The sequence below is a fragment of the Dendrobates tinctorius genome, unplaced genomic scaffold, assembly GCF_039654945.1.
Source record: "Dendrobates tinctorius isolate UK_male_01 unplaced genomic scaffold, ASM3965494v1 ptg000030l, whole genome shotgun sequence".
Lineage (NCBI taxonomy): Eukaryota > Metazoa > Chordata > Amphibia > Anura > Dendrobatidae > Dendrobates > Dendrobates tinctorius.
Genome location: NW_027361698.1, coordinates 26,222,327 through 26,235,969, shown reverse-complemented (window position 1 = coordinate 26,235,969; position 13,643 = coordinate 26,222,327). Strand labels below are relative to the sequence as shown.

The 13,643-nt window shown below is 42.3% G+C and overlaps 1 protein-coding gene across 1 annotated transcript in view; it reads right to left on the bottom strand.

The window, feature by feature from the left end:
- COL25A1 (collagen type XXV alpha 1 chain) overlaps window positions 1-13,643 on the bottom strand; it is a 288,446-nt gene that overhangs the window by 143,554 nt on the left and 131,249 nt on the right. Inside the window, exon 13 of the mRNA XM_073572140.1 lies at window positions 8,250-8,294. Coding sequence (XP_073428241.1) covers window positions 8,250-8,294 — 45 coding nt within the window. The remainder of the gene's footprint in view (window positions 1-8,249; window positions 8,295-13,643) is intronic.

The window sequence follows — 13,643 nt, the reverse complement described above, 5'->3', positions numbered from 1 at the left end:
GCTGCGGCGTTTCAGAGAAAACATATATTAAATGTGTGTATATTGAGAGACCTGTCAATCAAGGTGAACAAGGAGAAGCCGCCAGTGTCATGCTTTGGAAAAGTCATCCAAGATGCTTAGTCCCCGGTAGGTTTGTCAAAGTATGTTTTCTCAAAAACACAGCAACAATTCAGAGTAAAACATACTCGGCTACACTAGAGCAGCCAGACTCTGGTTCAGGCAGCATGAATCAGCTGACAGATTCCCTTTAAAAAGACAGGTTCCACAAATGAACAGGGTAGTAACATGTATCATATCATATAAGTGAAGTTATGTTAATTATGAGTTAATTTCATGACAAACAATAACAATGTCTTTACCGCCATATACACGTGGCCATATTATGACTCGGTAAAACCTCAAAGTTGATCGGAGGTATAATAAACTACCCACAGGCTTCTATGGGGTCTTAGTATATATACAAATGCTTCTAGTTTTACAAACTGTAGAGATATAAGGTCTAGAGATGAGTGGATTGAGCCACACAGTTTCACATAAATTCAAACAGTTTGAGATTTGACGCACAGTTCGCCAAAAAGCAAAAGAAAAAAAGCTCATCACCATTTCCCACACTACTGAAGCATCAGGGAGCAGGCTAACATCGTTTTGCATTTCTGAGTGTGCCTTTCTATAATGCGCTGGAGCTATGACATTTGATGGATGATTATACCTTGTACAGTGGTGGTCAGTACTTGGGCTATCATAGATCAGCAGTTCCCAGTGGAGTATAGTTTCTATAGCAGAGTTATTTTTCATCTCCAGGATCACTGGGTAAGTTTCTCTCTTCTGTAGAGTATAAGCTCTTATGGTCAGCAAGGCCCTCTATCTCTCTCTTTCTCTTCTAAATTGTGGGTTCTTATGGTCAGCATGGCTCTCTCTTTTTCATGTAGAGTATGAGCTGTTATGGTCAGCAGCGTTCTCTCTCTCCTGTAGAGTGTAAGCTCTTATGGTCAGCAGGGTCCTCTCAATCTCACCTGTAGAGGTTATTTTCTTTTGGTCAGCAGGGTCATCACTCTCTTCTGTAGAGTGTACGCTTTTATGGCCAGTGGGGTCCTCTTTCCTCCTCTTTCCTGTACAGTGTAAGCTCTTATGATAAACAAGGTCATCTCTCTTTGTTATGGAGTGTAAGCTCTTATGCTCTGCAGGGTTCTATCCATCATGTGAATTTTCTGAGCAATTACAATCTTACCAGGATTAAGATTTGCGTGAAATCATTGAACCCAAATCAAATATTTGGGGGATAATTCAGTGAATTCAAATTTTAAAAGATCTGCTCATTTCTAATAAGGACTTACTTTTGTGGGAGAATATCTGTATCTGTCATATATATACAAGTAATTCTGCATTAACAAGTGTAAAAGGAGATCCTGTAATACTTAAACATTAGAAAATGTAATCTTTCCTGCTTTAATTAGCAGCCATGTGACTTTAACAGTTGCAGTGCTCCACCCACGGCTGTTAACCAGTTAAATCCCACAGTCAATCACTGCAGGATTTAACATGTGTCAGCTGGAAGCGCTTTAGACACTCCGGCCATCTGCTCACCCATCATGTGATCGAGCGGGGTCTGCTGATGAGTACCGTGATTTTCATTCTGATCCTCCTGTGATTGCCGGCCCATGACCAGTGTTCATATGAGATCATAATTTATGCTATACATAGCAGTGCTAAAACTGAAAATCGCAAAGTCATGAAGGGATTAAATTAGAAACATTCTCTAAAGCCTCTAAACTTGTGTTGTACTGAGTTTATAAAACAAGAGCCTTCATTGAAGTGTAAGGAAAATTAGCAATTTACCAGCCATTTAAACCATGACCATATAGAATCTTGCTTTGGGAAAAGTCATATTTGAATGTTTAAATAGTGTTTAGCTAATTTGGGGAAATTCTTTAAGTATCTTGTTACTGAAAAAAGGCAAACTATGGAATACAAAAATGAAAAAAAGTTTACTTAGGTTGCATTTACACTGGACTAATATTAGGAATTTGCGTTCACAATAATTGGATGTCTTATCTGAACAATACATGGCAAAAAAGAAAAATGCTTGTTTGTCATGTAAACTTATTTTTAAGCTTTCTTCCAAATTATCATTCTTGGCGGCATGTCGTTAAGTGTATACAAAAAGTGCTGCCGAGATTAATATTCGGAGTTGGTTTCCGCAAACTATGGCTTTTTTAACTATAATCAAGGTTAAGCTATTTTGTAGAATGGAGTTTTTGCAAATCTAATCAACATCTTGTTTTATTGTTTTGCACAGTTTCTATCAACATCAAGATGTTCAGGTGCTTTTTAAACAAGGATAAGTGATGCAATGCCTTAGAAGACATTTGTGGGTAATTGCATTGCTTTTGTTTCTTCATCATACAGTCAAAAACACTTCAAGATTGTTCTATATATCATCAAAAAGGTGTTTTGTATCCTTATCAACCTTATATTACAGATCCCGGACAAGCCCATCCAGCAGCTTTGAATTTGGACACCAGATTCTACAATTCAAATATAAATTTACCTTCATCCAGGGTTTGAGATTTTGGCCTACTTTACCAAATTTACAGATGTGTATTTCCTTAACTTGTTTCTAAAGCCAATATATGTCAAGATGTGTGGAGCGAGATGTTAAATATGACAAACCAATATCTACGTCCGATAGATGCCATTCCAAGTCTACTTATTTTTAACAAACATATATGTTCGAAATCTACTTTCTTTTACTTCATAGCAGTGATGGATGCCTTTGAAGGATGACATCTCTTGGCTATCCATCACCCACAGGCTCCCAAGTTGAAAAAATGCAAAATAACAAAGAGATATTTATATATTAGATGAGCAAAAAGCCAAGTCCTCCTGAAACAACCTACTTCATTGCATCAACCATCTGGTCGTTGTAACAACTAGATTTAACCATTATTTAACAACGTTCTAAAGTAATTCATAGTGTTATAAACTTCTTCTAACAGATGTTTTGTAGAAAGCATGAAAATACCATATTTGATCTAATAGTTGCTAAAATTATTGAATTATATACTGTATATGAGTGTATGAATACACATACACACATTTTCTTTAAAATCAGGTTTTTGAATAACATGTATTTTATTTTGTCACTTTTTTTCATATCGTGATCTTTATTGAAAAACAAAATTAGTAATCTTGCAATTTTCACATTGGCCACTGGACTTTTTTAGACTCATACTTCCTGTCCTTTCAGGAAGAGTTTTCAGCAAGGCTCCTTATGATTGGAGGCATTATAACAATGATAACACCTCTATAACACAGGATCCACCATGATAACACAGGACCTACCATTCACAATAGACACTGGTCATTTTTGGCAGATATATATATATATATATATATATATATCTATATACAATTAGACAATTTGTATTTTTGATGATTAATTTTACTGAAATGATACTGAAAGAAATAAAAATTAAGTTTTCTCTTCCTTATGAGAATATCTATGTGTGTATAATTATTGGACAACTGTAAGGGTGCAGAAGTATTATACAGCTAAATAAAAACACAAATTTTCCCATCTCAATTATTTATTTTCATGTCGTAAAAATAAATTTCATTGTTTTCATTTATTTTTATATAGTTATAGTGAGAATAATGCCCCTAAAAAACTAAAAATGTACAAAAATACTTTTCTGAAGTTTTGAAAAATATCAGACAGTGACCAATGTAGCCACCCTTCTTTTCAATAATAGCCATAAGCCTCCCATCCATGGAGTCTGTCAATTTCTTAATCTGTTGACAATCAACTTTTTGGGCAGCACCAACCAAACCAGATACTGTTCAGAGAAGCGGACTGTTTTCATTCACTGTAAAACTCAAATTTAAGAATGGCCCACATGATTTCAATAGGTTTTAAAACAGGTGAGGAACGGCCATGTGTGTGCTCTCGTCCGCTTGCCTCGCTATCTTTAGAAGGAACACATGGACCAGGGCTCATCCCACTGAACGCCTGCGTTCCTTCTCCTTGGGCATAATACTACTTAGACAACACAGGGTGAGGGTAATACAGTGTGGCAATACAGAGCAACTTTCATTTTTTAAACTGCTATAACCTAAAGGCCCCTTTACATTTAGCGATGCACCAGCGATCCCGACAACGATACAACCCAGTCAGGATCGCTGGTGCATTGCTAAATGGTCGCTAGTGAGCTGCCACACAGGCAGATCTCATAGCGATACAGCGGTCATTACTTACCTTTCAGATGCGGCGATCCTCACGTCCTCCCGTCCGCGTCCACGCGTCGCTAGTCGGCGCCAGCAGGAAGCGCCCGACGAGAAATGGAGCTGCGCGATCATCGACGGACAGCGGGGGAGCCGGTCCGAGGTAAGTATCACACATAGCGATATCGCTAGCGATATCGTTGCTGCGTCACCAAATCGACGATGCTTTAGCGGTATTGCTAGCACTGACACTAATTGTCAGCCAAACAGTTGGCTAATCATTTGGCCGCAACTATCTTGGCCAGCTCTTTTATACATATGACTGCTCACTCTATTGAGAGCTCTTGTGCTCTCTAAAGGTACTGTCACACTTAGCGATGTACCAGCGATCCCGACCAGCGATATGACGCGGTCAGGATCGCTGGTACATCGCTAAGTCGTCGCTAGTGAGCTGCCACACAGGCATGTCGCTGGGGACGGGGGTCGCTACTTACCTGTCACACTAGGCGATCCTGCGTCCTCCCGCCCGGCTCCACGCTCGTCGCTCGTCTCTCCACAGGAAGCGCCGCAGGAAGCTGACGACGAGAAGCAGTCCTGGACATTCTCACGCGATCAGCGATAACCAGTGGTGGAGCGGTTCATAGTTAAGTATCAGACAGAGCGATGTCCCTAGCAATATCGCTATAACGTCTCAAGTTATAGCGATATTGCTAGTGATATTGCTTAGTGTGACAGTACCTTTAGAGCAAGCCGCTGCCTGACATCTGGCAGAGCCTTATCTCAGGAAGAAAAAAAGAATTGGTAATCCAATTTTGGACATGTTGGATCCTTAAATCTTCTGACAATTAATTGTTTGGGGCCCCGATACACATTAAGCTAATAGGGTGCTTAAGCCAGCTGGGTAACTGACAATATTTTATAAATATCTATTCTGCTGTATTCTTTGTGTTCTGCTTCACTTTTATGGAATGTACTAGCTAAAGAGCCAGCGCTGCCCGGGCATAGTAACTAACTACAGGTAGTTATAACAAATTATAATGATTATAAGTGTATAGCCCCCCCCCACTCCGCATAGCCACATTCACTATAATATCCCACATCATCCCGTCATCCAGAGCTACTGGACTTCTACCCCTAATATCCCACATCATCCCGTCAGCCAGAGCCACCAGACTACTATTATCCCACATCATCCCGTCAGCCAGAGCCACCGGAATACTACCCCTAATATCCCACATCATCCTGTCAGCCAGAGCCACCGGACTACTACCCCTAATATCCCACATCATCCTGTCAGCCTGGGGTCAGAACCAGAGCGCTGAGTGGAATTGCCCTAACTTCCATACCAAGGATCCCTTTAATAGAAGCCTGGGGTGAGAATCAGAGCGCTGAGAGATTTACCCTAACATCCATACCGGAGATCCCTTTAAGAGAGGCTTGGGGTCAGTACCAAAGCGCAGAGTGGAATTGCCTTCACTTCCATACTGGGGATCCCTTTTAGGCCGGTTTCACATTCGCGCTTTTGAGTGCAGCGACGGCCTGCGCACGGCCGCCGCTAAGCCCCGCCCCCTGCCCCGCCTCCACCGGTATCTCCGCCTCCGGGCGCATGACGCTGCATGCATCGTGCGTCCCCTATCTTCATCACAGAGGGCGCAGGCCGTGCGCAGTGTGTGCACAGTCTGCGTGTGGCGGCGCATGCGTCCTTTTGACGGTGCGCCGAGCACAACCAAAATGCAACAGGTTGCGTTTGGAGCTGCTCGGCGCACCGTCAAAAGGACGCATGCGCCGCCACACGCAGACTGTGCACACACTGCGCACGGCCTGCGCCCTCTGTGATGAAGATAGGGGACGCACGACGCATGCAGCGTCATGCGCCCGGAGGCGGAGATACCGGTGGAGGTGGGGCAGGGGGCGGGGCTTAGCGGCGGCCGTGCGCAGGCCGTCGCTGCGCTCAAAAGCGTGAATGTGAAACCGGCCTAAGAGAGGCCTGGGATCAGAACCAGAGTGCTGAGTGGATTTGCCCTGACTTGCATACCAATAATCCTTTGAATAGAATCCTGGGGTCAGATTCAGAGCGCTGAGGGATTTGCCCTAACTTCCACACAGGAGATCCCTTTAAGAGAGCCTGGTGTCAGTACCAGAGCGTTTGAAGGCAATTGCCCTGACTTCCATACAGGGGATCCCTTTAAGAGATCTTGGGGTCAGAACCAGAACGCTGAATGAAATTGCCCTAACTTCCATACCAATGATCCCTTTAATAGAAGCCTGGGGTCAGAATCAGAGCGCTGAGGGATTTGCCCTAACTTCCATACCAGAGATCCCTTTAAGAGAGGCCTGGAGTCAGTACCAAAATACTGGATGGATTTGCCCTGACTTCCATACCAATGATCCCTTTAAGAGAGGCCTGGGGTCAGTATCAGAGCGCTGGATGGATTTGCCCTGACTTCCATACCAATGATCCCTTTAAGAGGGAAGATGTGCCTATAGGATGGAGGTTGTGTGATGTGTATATGGGCATGGAAGGGGTGATTCATTTCTGTCATGTGCTCTCTGCTTCTTTTTTGGGGGGCACACAATGGCTGGTAGCTTATATTTCCAGGAATGCTAGATTTCTCCCACCATGTCAGTGTCTGATGAGGTGTTTTCTGGAGAGGGAAAACTGTTGCTCATAGCAACCAATCACAGATCAGCTTCATTTAAACAGCTCTGGTGAAATGAAAGATGCTTAGTGATTGGTTGCAAGGAAAACTGTTGATCATAGCAACCAATCACAGCTCATCTTCTTTTACACAGCTCTGGTGAAATGAAAGATGATTCGTGATTGGTTGGTGATACCCACACACACATTAAACTAATATATAAATCTCAAGTGTGTGTATGTATGTATGTGTGTATGTATGTGTGTATGTCCAGGATTGGCATCTGCACCGTCGCAGCTGCAGCCACAAAATTTGGCACAGTCACACGTCTGGACCCCGAGAGCGTCCTAAGCTATGTTGTGAGGTGAAATTTTAACCCCGCGCATTCCAATTCACCAAACAATTTTGCCCCTATCTACATAATGGGGAAAAAGTCTGTGTGTATCAAGCCCCGCCCCTCATTATGATGGCATAATGGTTGCCATGGCAACACTGATGTCATCATAGGTTGCAAGCCCCGCCGCTCATTATGATGTCATAATGGTTGACTATGGGATGGAGGATGTGTGATGGGTATATGGGCACTGGACTATGGGATGGAGGATATGTATATGGGCACGGGGCTATGGGATGGAGGATGTTTGATGGGTATATGGGCACTGGACTATGGGATGGATGATATGTATGACGGGTATACGGGCACGGGACTATGGGATGGCGGATATGTATGACGGGTAAATGGGCACGAGACTATTGGATGGCGGATATGTATGACGGGTATATGGGCACGGGAATATGGGATGGAGGATATGTATGATGGGTATATGGGCACTGGACTATGGGATGGATGATATGTATGACGGGTATACGGGCACGGGACTATGGGATGGCGGATATGTATGACGGGTAAATGGGCACGAGACTATGGGATGGCGGATATGTATGACGGGTATATGGGCACGGGAATATGGGATGGAGGCTATGTATGATGGGTATATGGGCATGGGACTATGAGATGAAGGATGTGTGATGGTATATGGGCACTCGACTATGGGATGGCGAATATGTATGATGGGTATATGGGCATGGGACTATGGGATGGAGGATAATTATAATTTGCTATAACTAACCACAGTTAGTTACTATGCCTGGGCAGCGCCGGGCTCTTCAACTAGTTTTTATATATAGAGATTGGTTCTCCTTATTAATTATAGGGGGTAGCTTTTCTGCAAAAGGATGAAAAATGGAGCACCAGTACCTACATTAAAGCTAATATTTCTAAAAGTACATTGAAATATGTGATATTTTAATTTATATAACCTCTAATGTTGGTCACATACTTAACAAGAAATATAGGCTTCTGATATTTGAAGGAAGCAGGAGCATTACCTTTTCTCCTAGTTCACCTTTGGGACCACTTTCCCCCATGTCACCCTGCAAGAAAAAAACATTGTGTAAAATGAATCCAACTTACTGTGAACTTGGCTTCATGTTTACTATTAGTGTCTGGTTTTTTTTCACAATATATTTGAGATTCTGGAGCCGTACATGTTATGTTTTTGATCAATCATTTTGGTGCAATTTTATATACAATATTCTGAATTATGATTTATTATTTGTCAGATTGACTTTAATGAAATAGTTTTTGATCTATCGTTGAACTCAAAAAGACCCAAATAATGCTGCTTTCATCTATAAGACATCTAAACCTTACAAACTGGGAATATACAGCACACTATATAGTGTTATGTTATGTAGTGGCTTGCTTGTATTATCAAGTAAACTATAAATACATTATCAAAATGCTATACGGTATATTCTTCATTATAATTTAAATTTGGCAAAACTGTTGTTAAGTGCTACCCGAGATTTAAAGAATGAATAAAAAACAATAGGACTATTGTTCACAGCTTGTGGATGGTGGTAACCACACAGTCCATCTAATAAAAGGACATAGAAGCATATCAAAGTCTGAGTTAGTGTCTGAATGATCTCAAAGCATTGGTATGACAATTTTGACATTTTCATGTTGCCTTCCTTTCCAAACGTCCATCTATCTATACATGTATGTATCTATTTACAGTGACTTGCGAAAATATTCACCTCACATGGAGTTTTAACCTATTTTGTTACATTACAACCTACAGTATGTTTAAATATGTTTGTAATCCGATTTGTGTGTGATGCAACAACTAGTGTTGAGCATTCCGATACCGCAAGTATCGGGTATCGGCCGATACTTGCTGTATCGGAATTCCGATACCGACTTCCGATATTTTTTCAATATCGGAATTCGGCATCGGAATCGGAAGTTCAGTTGATTGACGGCCTGACGTCATCATGATGCGCGGTGTGTGCGCATCATGATGCGCCGTCATTTCGGGCCTTCCGGGGGTCTCTGCCGGCCTGCCGGGGGGCTGTGCCGGCCTGCCGGGGGGCTGTGTGGACTGCCCGGGGTCTCTGCCGGCCTGCCGGGGGGCTGTGCCGGCCTGCCGGGGGGCTGTGCACCCTGTGGGGGTCTGTACCGGCCTGCCGGGGGGCTGTGCCGGCCTGCCGGGGGGCTGTGCTGATGTCCGGGGGTCTGTGCAAGCATCGTCCGATGGGACTACAAGTCCCATCGGGCGATGCCTGCTACCATGACAGTGATTGACACATTAGCCAATGATGGGACAGTAGTAGTCCCATCATCCGGCTAATGTGTTAAATGTTAAAAAAAAAAAAAAAAAAAATACTACATACATACTACATGCATGCTACATACATACTACATGCTACATACATACTACATATATACTACATACATACTACATACATGCTACATACATACTACATATATACTACATGCTACATACATACTACATGCATGCTACATACATACTACATACATACTACATACATGCTACATACATACTACATACATGCTACATACATACTACATACATGCTACATACATACTGCATGCTACATACATACTACATACATACTACATGCATGCTACATGCATGCTACATGCATGCTACATACATACTACATGCTACATACATACCACATACATACTACATACATGCTACATATATACTACATGCATGCTACATACATACTACATATATACTACATGCATGCTACATACATACTACATACATACCACATATATACTACATACATACAATACATACATAGACATACAGTACATATAACATAGAGTAACATACTTACCAATACTTGTCACATTGTTCCCCGAAGCCATTGTCTTTCCGGAATAAATATTAACATAACAAACCACAAAAATACTCACCCACGATCCGAAGCAGTCCACGAGTGTGTCCCACGACGATCTTGGGTAGAGAACTGCAGCATCAGATGATGCTGCCGTTCTCTACGGGCTGCAGGAATCCAATGACGGAAGGTAGGTATCCTTCCGCACTGTATTCCTCCGCCACTTAAAAAAAAAAAAAGTCCCTAGTCTCACTTTATGCCATTGCTGTGTGGGAAATTCCCACACAGCAATGGCATAAAGTGAGACTAGGGACTTTTTTTTTTTTTAAGTGGTGGAGGAATACAGTGCGGAAGGATACCTACCTTCCGTCATTGGATTCCTGCAGCCCGTAGAGAACGGCAGCATCATCTGATGCTGCAGTTCTCTACCCAAGATCGTCGTGGGACACACTCGTGGACTGCTTCGGATCGTGGGTGAGTATTTTTGTGGTTTGTTATGTTAATATTTATTCCGGAAAGACAATGGCTTCGGGGAACAATGTGACAAGTATTGGTAAGTATGTTACTCTATGTTATATGTACTGTATGTCTATGTATGTATTGTATGAATGTATTGTATGCATGTAGTATATATGTAGTATGTATGTAGCATGTAGTATGTATGTAGCATGCATGTAGTATATATGTAGTATGTATGTAGCATGTAGTATGTATGTAGCATGCATGTAGTATGTATATGGTATGTATGTAGCATGTAGTATGTATGTAGCATGTAGTATGTATGTAGTATATATAGTATGTATGTAGCATGTAGTATGTATGTAGCATGTAGTATGTATGTAGTATGTATGTAGCATGTAGTATATATGTAGTATGTATGTAGCATGTAGTATGTATGTAGTATGTATGTAGTATATATAGTATGTATGTAGCATGTAGTATGTATGTAGCATGCATGTAGTATGCATGTAGTATGTATGTAGCATGTAGTATGTATGTAGTATGTATGTAGCATGCATGTAGCATGCAGTATGTATGTAGCATGCATGTAGTATATATGTAGTATGTATGTAGCATGTAGTATGTAGCATGCATGTAGTATATATGTAGTATGTAGCATGTAGTATGTATGTAGCATGCATGTAGTATATATGTGTTCTGTATGTAGCATGTAGCATGCATGTAGCATGCATGTAGTATGTATGTAGTATATATGTAGTATGTATGTAGTATGTATGTAGCATGCATGTAGTATATATGTAGTATGTATGTAGTATGAATGTAGCATGTATGTAGTATGTAGTATGAATGTAGCATGTATGTAGTATGCATGTTGTATGTATGTAGCATGTAATTTTTTTTTTTTTTTTTTTTTTTACATTTAACACATTAGCCGGATGATGGGACTACTACTGTCCCATCATTGGCTAATGTGTCAATCACTGTCATGGTAGCAGGCATCGCCCGATGGGACTTGTAGTCCCATCGGACGATGCCTGCACAGACCCCCGGAGCCTGCACAGACCACCGGCAGGCCGGCACAGCCCCCCGGAGCCTGCACAGCTCCCCGGCAGGCCGGCACAGCCCCCCGGCAGGCCGGCACAGCCCCCCGGAGCCTGCACAGACCACCGGCAGGCCGGCACAGACCACCGGAGCCTGCACAGACCCCCTGGCAGGCCGGCACAGCCCCCCGAAAGGCCCGTACAGACCCCAGAGAGGCTGTACAAGGGCAGGAAAGGGTTTTTCTTATTCCGATACCGGAAGTCCCATAGACTTGAATGGGACTTCCGGTATCGGAATCGGCGATACCGATACTTTTTTTAAAGATCGGCCGATACCATCCGATACGATACTTTGAAGTATCGGACGGTATCGCTCAACTCTAGCAACAACACTAAATAGTCTAACTTGGAGAAGTTGGAAAAATATAGGCATAAATTACATTTATGGGATCCAAATATTAAAAATTGGAATGTGCATTTGTATTCACCCCTTTTGCTATGAAGCCCCTAAAAAATTATGGTGCAAACAATTACCTTCATAAATCACATGCTTAGTGAAAGGAAGTCCACCTGTGTGCAATTTAAATGTCACAGTATATACACACCTTTAAGAGGCACCACTAACCAAACAACACCATAAAGGCCAAGGAGATCTCCACACAAAGGGACAAAGTTGTTGAGAAGTACAAGTCAGGATTGAGTTATAAAAAAATATTCCAATCTCTGATGATTCCCAGCAGCACCATCAAATGCATTATTATCAAATGGAAAGAATTTGGCACCACGACATACAGTTCAGACCAAAAGTTTGGACACACCTTCTCATTCAAAGGGTTTTCTTTATTTTCATGACTATGAAAATTCTAGATTCACTCTGAAGGCATCAAAACTATGAATTAAAACATGTGGAATTATATAATTAACAAAAAAGTGTGAAACAACTGAAAATATGTCTTATATTCTAGGTTCTCCAAAGTAGCCACCTTTTGCTTTGATTACTGCTTTGCACACTCTTGGCATTCTCTTGATGAGCTTCAAGAGGTAGTCACCGGAAATGGTTTTCACTTCACAGGTGTGCCCTGTCAGGTTAATTAAGTGGGATTTCTTGCCTTATAAATGGGGTTGGGACCATCAGTTGTGTTGTGCAGAAGTCTGGTGGATACACAGCTGATAGTCCTATTGAATAAACTGCTAGAATTTGTATTATGGCAAGAAAAAAGCAGCTAAGTAAAGAAAAACGCGTGGCCATCATTACTTTAAGAAATGAATGTCAGTCAGTCCAAAAAATTGGGAAAACTTTGAAAGTGTCCCCAAGTGCAGTGGCAAAAACCATCAGGCGCTACAAAGAAACTGGCTCACATGAGGACCGCCCCAGGAAAGGAAAACCAAGAGTCACCTCTACTGCGGAGGATAGGTTCATCCAAGTCACCAGCCTCAGAAATTGCAGGTTAACAGCAGCTCAGATTAGAGACCAGGTCAATGCCACACAGAGTTCTAGCAGCAGACACATCTCTACAACAACTGTTAAGAGGAGACTTTGTGCAGCTGGCCTTCATGCTAAAATAGCAGCTAGGAAACCACTGCTAAGGACAGGCAACAAGCAGAAGAGACTTGTTTGGGCTAAAGAACACAAGGAATGGATATTAGACCAGTGGAAATCTGTGCTTTGGTCTGAGGAGTCCAAATGTAAGATCTTTGGTTTCAACCACCGTGTCTTTGTGCGACGCAGAAAAGGTGAACGGATGGACTCTACATGCCTGGTTCCCACCGTGAAGCATGGAAGAGGAGGTGTGATGGTGTGGGGGTGCTTTGCTGGTGACACTGTTGGGGATTTATTCAAAATTGAAGGCATATTGAACCAGCATGGCTACCACAGCATCTTGCAGCGGCATGCTATTCCATCCGGTTTGCGTTTAATTGGACCATCATTTATTTTTCAACAGGACAATGACCCCAAACACACCTCCAGGCTGTGTAAGGGCTATTTGACCAAGAAGGTGAGTGATGGGGTGCTACGCCAGATGACCTGGCCTCCACAGTCACCAGACCTGAACCCAATCGAGAT